At 44.3% G+C, this 17324-nt stretch overlaps 1 protein-coding gene across 1 annotated transcript in view; it reads left to right on the top strand.

Moving 5' to 3' along the window:
* Positions 1-17324, top strand: part of smad3b (SMAD family member 3b) — a 34416-nt gene that overhangs the window by 11652 nt on the left and 5440 nt on the right. Inside the window, exons 2-8 of the mRNA XM_076266443.1 lie at positions 1188-1381; positions 5882-6016; positions 9786-9860; positions 10060-10110; positions 12547-12759; positions 13139-13276; positions 14849-14993. Of these exons, the coding sequence (XP_076122558.1) occupies positions 1188-1381; positions 5882-6016; positions 9786-9860; positions 10060-10110; positions 12547-12759; positions 13139-13276; positions 14849-14993 (951 nt within the window). The remainder of the gene's footprint in view (positions 1-1187; positions 1382-5881; positions 6017-9785; positions 9861-10059; positions 10111-12546; positions 12760-13138; positions 13277-14848; positions 14994-17324) is intronic.

Here is a 17324-nt window from a genome sequence, read left to right as displayed (position 1 = left end):
TCCAACACAGCCCATCTGGAAGTTTTGGTTCCCCCTCCCTCCATTGACCAAGCAATAGAGCCTCACTTTTCGGCCAGTTGACCTTGGTCGATGATGGTGTGACAAAGAGAGGACAAGTCATTGTCACACACACACACACACACACACACACACACACACAGAGCGTTAGGTCATGATTGTAGACCATAAAGCTCTAAACATTGCTTTTAAGCACAGTTTTGAAGTCGTGCCTTGATACAGCCAGTGCACAGGGGAAGGGTGCTGAGCTGCCCTTAACTTTAATCACAGACGGCTTCTCTGATTCCATTGGTGTGTGTGTGTACTGTAGGCCTGTTTGCTTGCTTGCTTTCTTGCTTGGCGTGTTTCCCATGGTTACAAAACTTGCGTGTGTGCGTGCACGTGCTGGTGGAATCGGGAAGTGTGGTTGTTCTGTTTGGCAAATAATTTGTCCATCTTTGCTAATGAATGGTAAGGCCTGGCTAGTGGCAAGTTCACTAACCACAGGTCTCACCCTAGGTACACACACACACACACACACACACACACACAGCGTGTGTCTCTCTATCCAGCGGCATACTGTCTTTAGAAGTGTGAGAAATGCACACAAAATATGCACGCACCAGCTGCTAGTGATTATTTCTCACAGACTCTGACTGTCCTGAGCCTTGTCCCGGCACTTCTCTCTGTGTGGGCAACACCACTCCGTTGTGCCGGGCACATCTCTCCGTGTGGGCAACTCAACTCCGTTGTGCCGGGCAGGCACATCTCTCTGTGTGGGCAACTCATTTTCGTTGTACCAGGCGGGCACATCTCTCTGTGTGGGCAACTCAACTCCGTTGTGCCGGGCGGGCACATCTCTCTGTGTGGGCAACTCTACTCTGTTTACTGTAGATGGTGACCAGTGACCAGTGACTGTGTCACTTAATAATAAGGGCTTCATTCAGCAGAGTGACCAGTGATTGTGTCACTTCATAATAAGGGCATAGTTAGACAAAGCATGTTGATCAATGTTCAACAATGCTTACAATCACAGACGTGATACAAGAACTGACTTGCCAACATAATCATATTGCTCTCCTTCTCTCGTCTGCCTTTCTCTCTCCATCCCTCTGTCTGTCACACTCTCCTCCTCTCCCACTCTTTCTCTCTGTCCCTCCTCCTCCTTTCTCTCCCCCTCCCCTCCCCAGGTCTCTGGACGGTCGTCTGCAGGTGTCCCACAGGAAGGGTCTTCCCCACGTGATCTACTGCCGCCTGTGGCGCTGGCCCGACCTGCAGTCGCACCACGAGCTGCGCGCCATCGACCTGTGTGAGTTTGCCTTCCACATGAAGAAGGATGAGGTGTGCGTCAACCCCTACCACTACCAGCGTGTGGAGACTCCAGGTGAGCCCTACCTGCCCACAGCAAGCCCACTGAGGCCATTTACAGACACGCTCCTGTCTTCCATGAAAAACAGTTTGGGAGTTCAAATAGTTAATTTTTATTCATGGCAGTATCAAATGGTAGCCTGGCTAACGTCAGACCTCATCTCATTGAGATGGGGTCTGGGAACTACATGTTCATTTTCTCGTATTTGAAACACGGTTTACGAATGCCCAGATCCGTTTATTGGGCGCTACTAGGACTGCACAATTAATCAAATTTTAATCACGATCACGATTTTGGCTTCCCACAATCAAATTTGCGTGATTGAGCGATATTAAAAATGTGTGCTCTACCCATAGATCCAACCTGGCAACCCATAGAACGCTCCGCTACAAAACAAATCAAGCGCTCCTTAAACCTGTCTGACCATGTGCCTGCATGCAGCCTACCAATGACAGCTGTTCCCTGCACTGCTCAGCCTGATGCACTGCTCAGTTTGGATGCACTGTGGACTAGTAGCATTATGTTAACTATTAGTAGGCTACTTATACTATACAAAAAAACGACGATAAAAAATCAAATGTGTGGCACAGCAGAAGGCCAAGAGCTTGTCCCTCGAAACGGATCATCCGTTGTTCGAAAATATTTCAGATTTCAGGCAAGTTAACAAAAAACATAAGCAAAGCAGGGCTCTCAACTCATACTGTGAAACACATCACATGACGTAAACCACACATGCCTTTTTTATCACGTTAACTTTTAGTCCTTGTTTACTTCCTCCGATATAGCCTATAATAAGATTTGAGCTAACGACGGGATCTGTGAATTTTATTCATGTATTTTATAAGCTACATGTGCAACCTACAATGCATATGCGTTTCAAAACACAGCCTCAAAACGAGTGAACAATAATACAAATGTAGCCTACAGTGTTTTACATATCAACGAATGACTAAACCAGGGATGTCCAAATTGCAGCCCGCCACGCACTTTAATCCGTCCCGCTGAGCATTTATTAGTTCATCAGATTCGGCCTGCCACAATGACGTTGTGGTTAACTTTAGGCTACTGCAAACTGCTTTACACTCTTCCTAGAGAACGTTTACAATGTCAATGTCAAAACAGCTTGTTACATCGAGATACATAGTATCTCCATTGCAGCAGATCTAACTACGTTATGCTACTCCCATTAATTGCATTTGAGTGTGCACGAGAGGGAGAGAGCACGATGGCAACAGTGGTTCCCACTACTGACCATTTATAAACTGTGAGAGGGCACAGCCATAGGCACAGCACTAGCCATAGACTATTTGAGTGGATTTGGCAAAGAGTCTTATAGTGACAGTGCACCATTTATAAATGAATTAAACAGCATCAAATTAACAATATTTCTTAAGAAATACATTTTGTACAACAAAATGACTTTGTTGTAATTACTGTGTTGCCGTTAACGTTTCCCCAAATATTAACAATCACTAGCATGCACAAAAAAATTGTTTGGAAGTTGTTTGGAATTCGCAGTCAAGTCTATATTTGCAGTAATTTAGGGGAGTAAATGTTAGGGGAAGAATTTGGGTAAGCCAGATAGCAAGTCCAATATGTTTAGGGAAAAAATATTTTTGTCACAAAAATTAATTAATAATCATGATTAGGGGTGTAACGGTACACAGAAGTCACGGTTCGGTTCATACCTCGGTTCGGACATCACGGTTCGGTACGAGTTCGGTACAATGGAGGGAAAAGCAAAACAAAAATGCAGAAAGCATTTTTTTTTGTACATTTCTCAGGCTGTACCACCTAGTGTCCTACAGTCTCTTTCCTGAGCTATCTGCAACAGCCTGAAGTGTGTAAGATGTAGGCTAAACAGTACAATAAGTACCCAGACTCCATCTGTAACTTGTGTAAACAAAATAAAACAATCAGCTATAAAACTGAAAATAGGCCTACAGCATCTCTTATTTCTGAAAGTGCAAATTACATAGAAAAATTATTTTTAAAAGTCCACTTTTTCATCTGTGTAACCTTCAACATCTGTGTTTAGTTGTATATGGAAGGGTCTACAATTTGCCTCAATATTTTTCATTGTGTGTAAAGTAATAATCTAGCCTACTAACTGTGAAAATATCACACTATTTTGCCTTTTTTTTAAAAAACGAAATTGCTCCTTTCATTTCATAAACAGACTACAACTAGAAGTCACGTGACTTTGCCCTTTGACGTTAACTCACCGTAGCATGGTTTGTTTATTAGCCTGGTTAGCGTTGTCACTTTATGCACTTAACACTACCAGCTCCTCATGTGAGAAGTTACAAGTTACCCCAACAGGTAATTACCACGCGATTTACATAGCTTTCTGTCATTACGAAATCGTTTAATTTAAGCCATAGGTTTTGGCCCTATTTGTATAGTATCCAAAGGCTGCTGAAGCGCAGGGGAAGTTTTTCACCCCTCGTTTCAGTGATTGGTTTCTTTTACTGTCTATGTTGGTAGCCTACATCATCATCTGGGTGATGGCTTCTAATATGTGTAGCATTTTTTCCACTCACATACCCAACAACTGCTGAACAACGCCGACACACAGTTTCATCTTATCCACCACTCTTTCGCCTGTAGGCCTACTAACGTTACTGTAACTGAAGTTCTCAAACTTGCGATCTTAAAGAGACCAGCGGATCCTTTAACTCTTGTGGGTCGCCACCACTTGCTTAGTGCTGCTATCTCTGACTGACTGACTTGACCGACGACCTGACAAAAAAAGAACATAGGCGCCAATCAGAGCTTCAGAGCTAAGGCGAGGCTACAGATTAGCGTTAGGTGTCGCTAAAGAACTCCCGTAACTCTCGCTACTTAAAGGTGCGATTTGTAGGATTGTTTACGAACGTTCTGTAGGCCAAAATCAAAACACTACATACTGGACCTTTAACAGTAATTGCGCATGACATTAATTAATCCGCACACGAGTTTTATGTATTTTTATACCGTGTATTCTCCGTGTAAATTCATGCACCGAACCGTGACGCCCATACCGTTTCGGTTCAATACGAATACATGAACCGTTACAGCCCTAATCATGATAAATAATCGTGATCTCAATATTAATCAAAATAATCGTGATTATCATTTTGGCCATAATCGTGCAGCCCTAGGCGCTACGAATGTCTATGTGTCTCTATGTAGCTCATAACTGCTTTGGTGTGTCGTCATCATCTTGCTGTCCCCACTCCGTTCTGTGATTAGTTCCTTCGTTGAGGTGAAAACGAAGTCCATGGAATCCAGGCTGCCTAGCAGTATGAATAAAATCGCGCACAAGGCAGCATGGGAAAACTCAGGCTAATCAAATGGTGTGACACACAGTACATTCATGTATTCATTGTCTTACTACTTTGTACTATTCAGCAACAGTCAAAGTATGGACAGTCATTTTAACTAGTCCTTGGAGGTCTGCTTCTTCTAACAGTCCAAAGGGCCTATTGCTAGCCTTTTGTTGAACATTGTGGGAGTACAATCCAAAGGCCCTATTGCTAGCCTTTTGTTGAACATTGTGGGAGTACAATCCAACGGCCCTATTGATAGCCTTTTGTTGAACATTGTGGGTGTTCAGGTGAGTTCCGTTTTTGTTGTATTGTGCAAAGTTTAAAAGCCTTCTTGCCGACTACGAGGCAGAGTTGCAATGGGTGGCAGATGAGCTGGTGCCTGTGACTGATGCATGGTCCTCTCCATGGTCCTCTCCATGCTCATCCCCATGGTCCTCTTGTCCTTAGCAGCCTGGATTACACTGTGTATTGGGGATTTGTAATGGACCTGTAAGTGATGCAAGTGCAACATGCAAGTGCTTAGGCAGGCAGTCAGGACTATTTTCCTAGAGAGTTGTCGGACTGTGCATCTGGTGTTGATCTGGTGGGAATCCATGCCAGGTGTGTGTGTGTGTGTGTGTGTGAGAGACAGCGATTGAGAAATCAATGGAGAGAGTCACCTTGACCCAACCAAGCCTTTGCCAGATTAGGAGTCCTGGAGTAAGCCAAATTTGGCTTAGTTGGCAAACAGGTTTACCCAGAGCCACACACACACACACTTGTGCACACTTCAGTGGTCTATTTGGTCAAGTGCTTCATAGGAGTCGGTCATGAGTTTCAAAAGTGTTTAAAGGTCCATTCTGCCTCTCTGATCTTTTTGGCAAACACACTCACTGTCCATTCTGAATGTACGCTAAAAAAAGACAAATGAATTAAAATTTTTATTCAGATTAACTGTTGTGTATTCGTGCACTCTCTCTTTGTGTGTGTGTGTGTGTGTGTCCACCCGCATAACGCCAGAGATGCGATGGGGCTTCATCATGTTGTTTATCCAGCTGCGTGCTTGCTGCTGGTCCGCTGTCAGTGCTCAAGCATTCTAAGTCCTCTAAGTAAACACACACACACAACACACACACAGATGGGGGAAGCAGCCTTGAAAAGATTGCGCTTTTGACGCCTTTTTTTGTCCCTCTCTCTTTGTGTATGTGTGTGTGTGTGCGCGCAGTGCTGCCTCCTGTGCTGGTTCCGCGCTACTCTGAGATCCCCACCGAGTTTCCTCCTCTGGATGACTACAGCCACTCCATCCCTGAGAACACCAACTTCCCTGCTGGCATCGAACCGCAGAGCAACTACATCCCTGGTGAGATGGACAGATGGACACACACTCTCTCTCTCTCTCTCTCTCTCTCTCTGTCTTTCTCTCTCTCTCTCTCTCTCTCTCTCTATATATATATATATATATATATATTTATTTATTTATTTATTTATCTATCTATCAATCACTCTGTCTATCTCTCTATTTCTCTCTCTCACTTTCTCTATCTCTCTCTCCCTCTATCTATCTATCACTCTGTCTATCTCTCTATTTCTCTCTCTCTCACTTTCTCTATCTCTCTCTCCCTCTATCTATCTATCTATCACTCTGTCTATCTTTCGGTTTCTCTCTCTGTTTTACTATCTCTCCCTTTCCCTCTCACTCTCTCACTTTCTCTCCCTCACACTCACACACACACAGACACAGGCAGACATTACACCACCATTGCTCATTTCTTACAGTTTTTCTCAGTCGCTTTGGTGCTTTTTTCACATCACTATTAACATTTGCACAGCAGTTAGTGCATTTCTCAAAACAATTAGTGCAAACTGCAAAACCTAGTGGATAACCTGCAAAAGCACGTCACTTGCTCAAAATGGACAGTCCATTCCTCAAAAGCAAGTATTCATGTCAATGAAACTGTCAGTGTCATCAAAATGAAAAGTCTTGACACCATTGTTTATGAACAAGATATTCAAATGGCTTTGTCATGTTTTCATTATGACAGTTTATTCTCTCAGTGTTTTCCAATGCAAAAAAAGGTCAGAACTCGGTGACACTACCTGAACATGCTCAAGACAGCACTATACACTTGTACAGCCATTTGAAAACTACAGTAAAGTTACACATTGCTGTAGTTAAGAGAGTAAGTGAGTACAAGACACTGAATACGTATGTTTCACATTTTCTGTATATGCTCTTTGCAATTTCAGTTTCACATTTTTACTGTATATGCTCTTTGCAATTCTACAGCATTGTGACAGAATTTGATAACTAGTTCACCAATTTTGTATGAAATGACTCAAGCAATGAAATGAAGACTATTAGTTTTATTGGGAACGACTATTCAGCATCCATAAGTATAGTTCATTTTGACTGACATGACATAAGCAAATGATAATGTTATAAAACAGCAGAGAATTGTATGAAAGCAACTGATATATGTCCAAAAGTATTTGCAATTTGTTCAGAGGAAGGAGAAATTGCTACTATGATGTGCACAAATGACTAAATGTTGTGAAGGTTGAACTAATAGTTATGAGAATTTTCATTCTGATCTGAGAAAAGCACCAAAGCGACTGAGAAAAACTGTAAGTGACACATATACACACATTCTCCTAGCACGCCACACTGCAACTCTTAAACCCAAAAGCATTTCACTATTCACATCAACACAACCTTGTGCAGACACGAGGCGTTTTTTCCACCGATAGTGAACCCGTTGTTGAACCGGTTCCACCCAGAATTATTTGAACCTTGGTGTCTAGTGAACCAGCCCGCATTTCCACCAGTTTTGAACCGAACCAAGGGTGCGTCATCAACAATGGGTGTTGCATGCAAAACAAAAGTTAATAAGATGCATGAACGGGAGAATGATATGACAGTTGTCCCGTAAAAATGGCAGAAATTAGCTAGGCAAAATGCTAGTTAACGCCTGCAGACTAGTGCTAGTTGACTAGCTTTGTTTACTCATGGCATGACCATGGGAAAACACATGGTTTAAGCCTCCCCTCTGAACGGTAAAGTGACATGCCCACTCCAGTTGGCAGGAAAAACAACTATTTTCTGGTTCAAACTCCAAACCAGTGCCACGTTCCAAACCGTTTTTTGTTTGGTGGAAATGCGCCAACCGGTTCAAATGTTGGTTTGCGGATGGGAACCGAGCCGGTTCTCTGTGGTTGGAAAAAGGCTAACACACAGACACACACACACACACAGACACACACACTCACACATGTATACACAAATGAATATGATCTTGTCCACCACAGAGCCGCTGGGCCCAACACCCTGCTGTGTCTTAGACACACTTTAACTGGCACACACACACACACACACACACACACGCTTTCCAGGCTCATCAACTTTATCGCTTCCTCTGGCCATGATGAGCTTAAGCTGATTTCCAGCATGTCTGCTTCCGTGAGTCAGAACTAACTTATTCAAATCAAACAGAGTGAGAGAGCGAGACAGTGAGATAGACTGCAAGGGTGAGATAGAGAGAGAGAGAGAGAAAGAAAGAGAGAGAGAGACTAGTGGGACAAAGGTTGTAGAGAGCTTGTCAACACACACAGGCAGAGTGAGGGAGAAGTGCTTGGGGTGGTGACTGCTGTGTGACCGTGTTGGAGGTTGTGACCCTCTGATCCATTAACATTAATGCAGTTAGCAGCAAAAAGCTCTCCCTTGTGTCCTCATAAAAACATGTCTGGTTTCCTTAATGCACTCATTCAATATTAAGACCTCTGCTTCCGCTCTCACTCAGACAGAGACAGGGGTGGGAGAAAAGGTGAGCCAGAGAGTGAGAAGGAGAGTTTCAGCCTTCGTCTGCTACTTAGTCAGAAAGAGACAAGTGTTGAATTTTTACCAGACCTAGCCACATAAAATTGAGTCTAGCGACAAATGTGGGGACGTCTCGCAACACCCATTGTCCTGTTCCAACAACAGAAAACAAATGCTTTCACTCCTTCCTCTCCTTTCACTCCTCTGTAAATATCACAGAAGACAGCTGTGTTCAAATTCAGATAGGCCTTCACTGCTGAAGGATTGTTTGAGCATATGTCATGCCAAAAACATGGTACTGCAAAACTGAGAATATGATACTTAGTTCAATAAAAATGTTGACCAGAATAATTTTCATTAATCTGAGAAATGGCCAGAACCTGGGATCCATCTCCTATCTAATAGAGTACGGAAGCCATGATGTAGCGTTATCAAGGCAGCAATTTCACTGGATCTAAACAAATCAATTTAACCATAGTACTATATATTTTTTTTTTACACTTTAGTAATCACATACACATATATTCATACCAACACGATCACATTTTTATTTAGTTTTATTTTAGCATGGGTTTCCTCCGTAAAAGAGATCTGCATGTAACGTCACAGCATGCGGTTCAAATCCTTAAATTCATGGATGTGTCTTGGCTTTATTTTTTAGGCAAAAACGACACTCTTAACAGCCGTCAGCATTTGATAAGACGTGAAATATCCACTGGGATCTTACTATTACACCTGACGGGGAATCCATGTTATGTGGCCAAGCGGCTACCTAGCATGTAAAACACGTTTAAACAGCTATAGCCTACATTTAAAACAACTTATGAGGTAGAAACGATGCCACATGTCTAAATGCAATGCTGTCAATGCCACTTCGAAAGTTTGTTTAGACTCAGTGACACTGCAGTCATGGAAACAGAACGTCACACTTCGGTTCAGATCCCAGCAGGGGAGAAGAGCTGGCTTACTGGACCTCATGTCATTTTAGTCGGAGATCCCTCCTCTAAGGTATGAGTGAAATAAGCCATACGCTGTATATGAGTTTAGCAGATCATTTCGGCTCAGCACAGAAACAGTACAGCAGGGCCCACATGCTGGTGAAATGAGCTGAATGTGTCATTAATCAGATGAGAATGAGATGAGGCTGACTGGTTGAATGAGGCTGATGGCAATGCTTGTGACTTCAAGCACCACAGTGACACCTGGACTTCCACCAAGTTAAATGTTATTCCCGTTGGGAATGTGTTGAGCTGGACTGAACATGTGTATTTAGGAGGTCATGTCTGCAGTTGGTGACTTTCTCCTGCTTTTTCAGAGACGCCTCCCCCGGGATACCTTAGCGAGGATGGGGAGACCAGCGACCATCAGATGAATCACAGCATGGACACAGGTCAGAATTCAAAGGTTATGGTGTAACCTGGCAACACACACCTGTCTTAAATCACCCAGCTCTGGATGGTGGAGGTGTAACGTGTGTGTGGTGTGTGTGTGGTGTGTGTGTGTGTGTGTGTGTGTGTGTGTGTGTGTGTGTGTGTGTGTGTGTGTGTGTGTGTGTGTGTGTGTGTGTGATCTTTCCTGTCTCCTCACAGGCTCTCCAAACCTGTCGCCCAATCCGGTCTCGCCTGCCAACAGCAACCTGGGTAAGAATGTAGCTGAGTCACAACACCCACTTACTGCACACACACTGCTGTTGCACACACTCACTGCTGTTGCATAAACTAACATAACATCATAGTTAACTACAGGGAGAGCCTTTCATCACTCATCATGTGACTGAATGTGTGTGTGTGTGTGGCTCTGGCTCTGATCAGGGGGTAGTCCTGTGTCCCCTTCTGTCCAAACCTGTGGGCTCTAAGCATTCTTCTGTAGCACACTCACAACAAGAGGAAGTTGTAGAGGTGTGGGTGTGTGTGTAGAGCAAGAGACAGTGAGGGGATTCCAGATATAGGAGCTTGTGTCCTCAGTCACCCCCCCCCCCCCCCCCCTTTCATATGACATACTTCCTCTCAGGACCCCATAAGGACACTGTTTATTTTGTGATAATCTCCCCCACCCCCACTACTCCGTCCCCTGCGCGCTGCCCATGTTATTAATCTGCTGGATTATCTCTGGCCTGAGTCATGCATGACTGCCTGCAGTTAAGGACGCCTGTTGTTTGGATGAGTATGGGTGTGTATACGGGTGTACGTTTGTGTCTGCAGGGGATGAGATTTGTGTGTGTGTGTCTGTGTGTGTGTGTCTGTGTGTGTGTGTGTGTGTGTGTGTGTGTGTGTTCCCTCAAGCCTCTCAGCTCTGAGCTGCAGTGGGGAAGAGGGAGTGGATCCTTTGCCAGGAACAGGAAAGATGAGTCATGACATTAACATGCAGACCAGAGCAAACTACCCACCACTGCTCCACTTAGCATCACACAGGAGACTACTGCTGCTGCAGCTCTCTCTCCGCAGTGTGTGTGTGTGTGGAGACGACTGCTGCAGTTGTGTGTGAGTGTGGAAAGTGTGTTTGTTTTGAATGTGTGTGTTGTGTGATGGGCCTTGGTTGGGTAGTTATGTAGATGGGTCGGACTCAAATATCTCAAAAGTTGGGAATGTGGAAAAATGGTGGAAAGGTTTTCGCTCTCATGTAATCAAGTATTTCTAAACCTCTACTTAAACTTCAGTATGTGTGTATGGTGTATCTTTAGTCTGTGTGTGTGTGTGTCTGTGTGTCTGTGTGTGTGTGTGTGTCTGAGTGTGTGTGTGTGGGAGAATGCTGTCTGTGCTCAATGAGGCTAGAGCCGGTGGGCCCCCTCACCAGAGGAAACTTCACATGAAAGCCTCCTTTGTCTTTGCCGCCTCCCAGCTCACACACTCACACACACACACACACACACACTCACTCACTCACTCACTCTCTCACACACTCACACACACACACAGCCCTGAACCGGCCCTGAGTAATGTAATAATAATATCCTGTCGTTGCGTTATTCTATCTGTGTGGAGAGCCACTGGGGGGCCTATTGTAGGAATAATAAATAGGCACTTCCAGAGGGCTAGGCTGGTTTAACTGTTGTGTGTGTGTGTAGGGGGGGGGACTGCCCCAGATGGGGGAGACTCTGTGGGCAGTTCCCCTTCTTGCAAATCTGACCACGCTACCATGGGAAGCCTAGTTTAGGGCCACTGTTTGCACCAGAGGACGGCCCGGCCCCTTTGTGTGTGTGTGTGTGTGTGTGTGTGTGTGTGTGTGTGTGTGTGTGGTTGTGTTAACGTTTGGTGGTTCAATTCACTCTTACTCAACTGCAATCCCTGTTCCTAGTTTATTGCCAGTACCCCTTGCTCTTTGACACACCTACGCTCATAGACACACACTCCCTTTCTCTCTCTCTCACACACACACACACTATCCCTCCCTCACACACACCCTCACCCTTTCCTTTGATCCCTGTGAATGCTCCTGCTCTCATTTCCTCCTTCGGTAAAGAGTTAGTTAATCTCCAGAAGTCCCTCACTTGTTTTCACATGGTATCTCTTATCTCTTTGTTTTTGTCTAATACTCCTCTTTTGCTGTCCTGTGTCCCTCGCTCCTTAACTTGCTGCCTGTGGGTCCTTTTTAAACCTAATTGACCCCTAGCCACCCTCCTTCTCTCTCTCTCTCCCTCTCCATCTCTTTCTCTCTCTCTCTCTCTTTTCCTTTCATTCCCAGTGTTTTGACGGAAATTGAAAGGAGAACGATAGAGATGGCCTACATAGACATTGATACAATGGACATGCCGTAATGCATGCGTAACAGACAGGCGTATTGAAACTTCAGAATAAATTCTCACCATTTTGAAGCTATTTTTGTTTTTTTATGATCAACTTGTTCATTATTATTAATATTGTGGGTGGAAAGAGCAAGACTGTTAGAAATACTTCTTAAATCTATAATGTAAATCTATATAATCAATAATGATGGCAAGACATTTCTCTAAACATTGAGGGTATTATAGGGAATAGATCATTTAATAGCAAATCTATTATGTGAACACACTGTATACCGTATATATAAGATTCGTATTTTTGATTTTTTTTTGTGTGTGTGTGTGTGTCCTCTATCAGACCTGCAGCCGGTGACGTACTGCGAGTCAGCGTTCTGGTGCTCCATCTCCTACTACGAGCTGAACCAGCGCGTGGGGGAGACCTTCCACGCCTCGCAGCCATCGCTGACTGTCGACGGCTTCACCGACCCGTCCAACGCCGAGCGCTTCTGCCTGGGCCTGCTGTCCAATGTGAACCGCAACGCCGCCGTGGAGCTCACGCGACGCCACATCGGTGCGTACGCCGTCCTCAACAGTTGTGTGTTTACTGTAAGATCTTAATCACAAAGATCTTAATCACAAAGATCTCAATCACAAAGATCTCAATCACAAAAATCGTAATCACAAAGATCTTAATCACAAAGATCTTGATCACAATAACAAAAAGGAAGACAAGTGGGGAAATAAGCATTTAAAGAGATGGTGCTTGGTTAGGTGTCTGACATGTGTTGAGGTATTCGCATATGTTTAGTTCATTTCTGGTGTGGTCATGTGTAGGTTGGTGCATGCATCTATCTCAGAATTTGGCTGTGTGTTGTCAGGTACGGTCTGTCCGGTGTAATTTGCATGTGTGTGCTTGGGTACCTGAACATGTCTTGTGTGTGTGTTGCCAGGTCGGGGTGTGCGGTTGTACTACATCGGAGGAGAGGTGTTTGCAGAGTGTCTTAGTGACAGCGCCATCTTTGTCCAGAGCCCAAACTGCAACCAGCGCTACGGCTGGCACCCGGCTACAGTCTGCAAGATCCCACCAGGTGAGATATGCACACACACACAAACACACACACATACACCGAAAGACACCACACTCAGACACAGACACACCCGAGCGCTCACTCACACGCATACATTCTCTCACATAATATACATACATACACACACACACACACACACGGACACACACTCACTCACTCACTCACTCACTCACTCACTCACTCACTCACACACACTCATATATAGTGTGCCATATTAGCATTATTAATCATCATTATTGAGCCTATATTGTGCGCCATACCCCGACAATATATAGTGTGTCATGTTAGCATTATTAATCATCATTATTGAGCCTATATTGTGTGCCATACCCCATATTAGCATTATTAATAATCATTATTGAGCCTATATTGTGCGCCATACCCGACAATATATAGTGCGTCAACACTGGCTCCACCCCTCACTTAAACCACCCTGAGTCTTTACTCCAGGTATGAAACCCTAGCACACATGCAACATCCGTGTGTAAGGGCCAATCTCAATTCTCTATTTTACCCCTTCCCCTTCCCCCTTCCCCTTAGTTTTGCGCGTGCACGTGAGACGAAGGGCTATCTCAATTATCATTTCGATCGAGGGGTAGGGATAAGGGCAAGGGGTAGATACCCCTTAAAACCAAGCAAGATCGGGAGCTTACTTGAAACCGAGGGGTAAGAAAAATACCCAACATACACCGCTCACACCGGAAAAATAAGCACACCGAGAAATTCATTGACATGAAATGTTGGCATTAATAAGGATTATAAAATTAAAATGGTAATTGTTTTATGTTGCATTCAATCTTGTGACCATATATTGAAGGTCCTGTTCTTCACGAGGAAGTTTTCAAAAATCGCTGTTTTGTGAATGTTAACAGCACATCATTATTTGCGCGAATGTCTCGCATTTTACATATTTCCATGTCTACCCCGCGAATTGGCAGCATACCATGTCAGAAATGTAAAGTCCAGTGTCCAGTGTGGTACGATCTCTGTAAATTATGTTAATTTAAGTGTTTCAATCATCCAGCTCTCCCTTATGGTTAGCTAGCGGTATCTCATTTCCAAGGGGAATATTCTTCACCCCTATGTCTTGCCACTCGGTTTCGAGGGACAAGGGCTAGGGGTAAGATGAAGGGATAGGGGAAGGGGTAAAACAGAGAATTGAGATTGGCCCTAAGATTGATATCGGAACACTGGACTCCGTTTGAGTTTGGGACCTAATTACTCTCAGGCACTGATATCTGAATACTGGACTCCTTTTGAGTTTGGGACCTAATTCCTCAGGCATTGTCCAGAGGTCATGTCTGAAAACAGCTTCAGAGTCTATGCACACGGTCACTGATCCAACTGTTTATCTCCATCGTCCTGTCAATCACTGTCAGTCTGATTCTCGAGGTATGACCAACACCTGCTGACATGGCAGTTAGACAGCACTGTGTCTCCAGACCATTCTGAGCCTCTCTGGATATAATGTCTATTAGAAATAGACAACTGGCTGAAATTGAAGGGCCTCTTGGTATGTTTACTTCATGTGCCTTGTGTGTGTGTGTGTGTATGTGTGTGTGTCCTCTTTAGGTTGCAACCTGAAGATCTTTAACAACCAGGAGTTTGCAGCACTGCTGGCCCAGTCAGTGAACCAGGGCTTTGAGGCCGTCTACCAGCTGACCCGCATGTGCACCATACGCATGAGCTTCGTCAAGGGCTGGGGTGCAGAATACAGGTGAGAAGCGAACACACACACACACACACACACACAGAGAGAGAGAGAGAGATACCAATAAACCATAGACCTAAAGCTCAGACTCGTCAGACAGTGAAACTTATTCTGCAAGGGAGCACAGGCCAATGTCACAAACACGCAACCTCAATAATGACGGATTGTTATTTTTTTGAGTTGAGGCTGCATAAAATGTCATTTTTCACATTCACAGGGATCCATAACTCAGTGTGCTATTAGATTGGCCGTTACATTGTGTCCTCCACAGTACAGATCTCTGTGTGAGTTGTCATGACACATGTTGGTGGTGTGATTCATAGGGATCTATGCCTGAACACACACGCACACACACACACACACACACACATACAGAGACAACAAAACAAGTGTGAAGTAGTCCTTCTGTCTTATTCTTGAAAGTGACTTAGAAATAACAACACAGCTTGCCAAATGGATGGCGTAACACTGATGTTGAGCACAATACTTTTTTTCCTGAACACACCCACACACACGCACACACACACACACACACACATACACACACACACACACACACACACACACACACACACACACACACACACACACACACACACACACACACACACACACACACACTCCCTCACGTGCAGAGCCTCAGGCCTTGGGAGTTCCTCTTGTTTCCATGAGTGGTGCACTCCATAGATAACGTCATTCTGGAACACACTGCCAGCTCTGATTTCATCTCCTTCCTCTTTTTGTTTAATTTCCCTCTGTCTTCTCTCCCTTTTTTCTCTCCTCCTCCTCCTCCTCTGACTCATCATCTCCCATCGCTCCTTGACCTCTCTTGCCTCATGGAAATGGCTCCTTTGCCTCTCTTGCCTCATGGAGATGGCTGGTCTGTGTTTGGGAGCCGGAGGGCAGGCTGTGCTCTTCTGGTCAGTGTCAGCAGTCCACAAAACTGAACCACTGCGTCCACTTGCATGACCTTTATAAATACTCAATTCTGATAAATCAACCAGGACGGTCGGTGTGCATACATATACCTGATGAACTGGACTGAGTGCGTTGACTTGCCAAGGGCAACACTTGTTCTTGGTTGATTTGCCTCAGGCAACCAGTGTTCTTGGTTGACTTGCCACAGGCAACCAGTGTTCTTGGTTGTGGAGTTTCTAAGCAAGATATAAAAGTATAATTTAGAGCCTTACAGAACAGCTGTAGCTGAGCCATTGATCAGATTAGTATAAAAATACAATGACTATATATTTTCATAAATGATTGAGTCCTAAGTGGTTATGTGGGATGTTGAAGAGGCATTTATTGGGAAGGTGTGTGTAAGGTCCTGCTAATGAGGTCAGGGGTCACTTTATTTTCCAACACTAGCCTGCTGTCTCTGTGGCATCCCTCTAACTGAGGGTTGTTCTGCCTGGCTCTCGACTGCTCTTTAGTGACCGACTCATGCTCTTTAGTGACCAACTGCTCTTTAGTGACCGACTGCTCTTTAGTGACCGACTCATGCTCTTTAGTGACCAACTGCTCTTTAGTGACCGACTAATGCTCTTTAGTGACCGACTCATGCTCTTTAGTGACCAACTGCTCTTTAGTGACCGACTGCTCTTTAGTGACCGACTCATGCTCTTTAGTGACCGACTCATGCTCTCTAATACAATGCCTTTGCCTTACCATTCCTGAGCTTATATCCTCATGTATCATGAAATCTGGACAGATGGGTAATGCAACCACTGACCAATAGTGCTATTGATAGTAGATGATTATTTATAGTTAACTTGACTGCTAAAATAATTTCTACTCGTAGGTGACAGTTTTTTTTAAATTGAATCACATACAGTAGCTAATTCTGTGGTGTAAAGTTCGGAACATAAACGGCCTTAGCAACGAAGAGGAATGACTTAAGAGTTTGTTGGTATTTATGGATGCCCTCATCAAGGGTTTGCATTTTGTGTTACATGTTGCTCATTGGATCATAAACGGCCACAGTAACAAAGAGGATTGGATGAAGGGTTTGTTGGTATTTGTCGGTGCCTGCATTGAGGGATTGGGGTTTGTCTGGTTACATTGCTGATCGGATCATAAACGGCCACAGCAATGAAGAGGATCAAATAATTTGTATGTGTTTGTTGGTAGAGAACTCCTCATGAGTGTGGAGGGGGGTGGGTCTGGGACACCAGGGGCCTATTGCACTAGGATAAGGGATTAAGCCGGGATATCTTGGTTATCCTGGCTCAATTTATCCGTGATCCAGTTGCACAAAAGCGGGATAGGGGGCAGCAGGATATGTTATGGTATAAATCACCATGGCGATTTATTCTTTGGAGCTAGCCTGCTCCAGACCAG

Source organism: Alosa pseudoharengus, unplaced genomic scaffold, assembly GCF_046254945.1.
Source record: "Alosa pseudoharengus isolate Yale_2024_CS ecotype anadromous, Long Island Sound unplaced genomic scaffold, YU_APseudo_1.1 YU_APseudo_1.1_scf_10, whole genome shotgun sequence".
Lineage (NCBI taxonomy): Eukaryota > Metazoa > Chordata > Actinopteri > Clupeiformes > Clupeidae > Alosa > Alosa pseudoharengus.
This window is presented reverse-complemented; position numbering and strand designations above follow the sequence as displayed.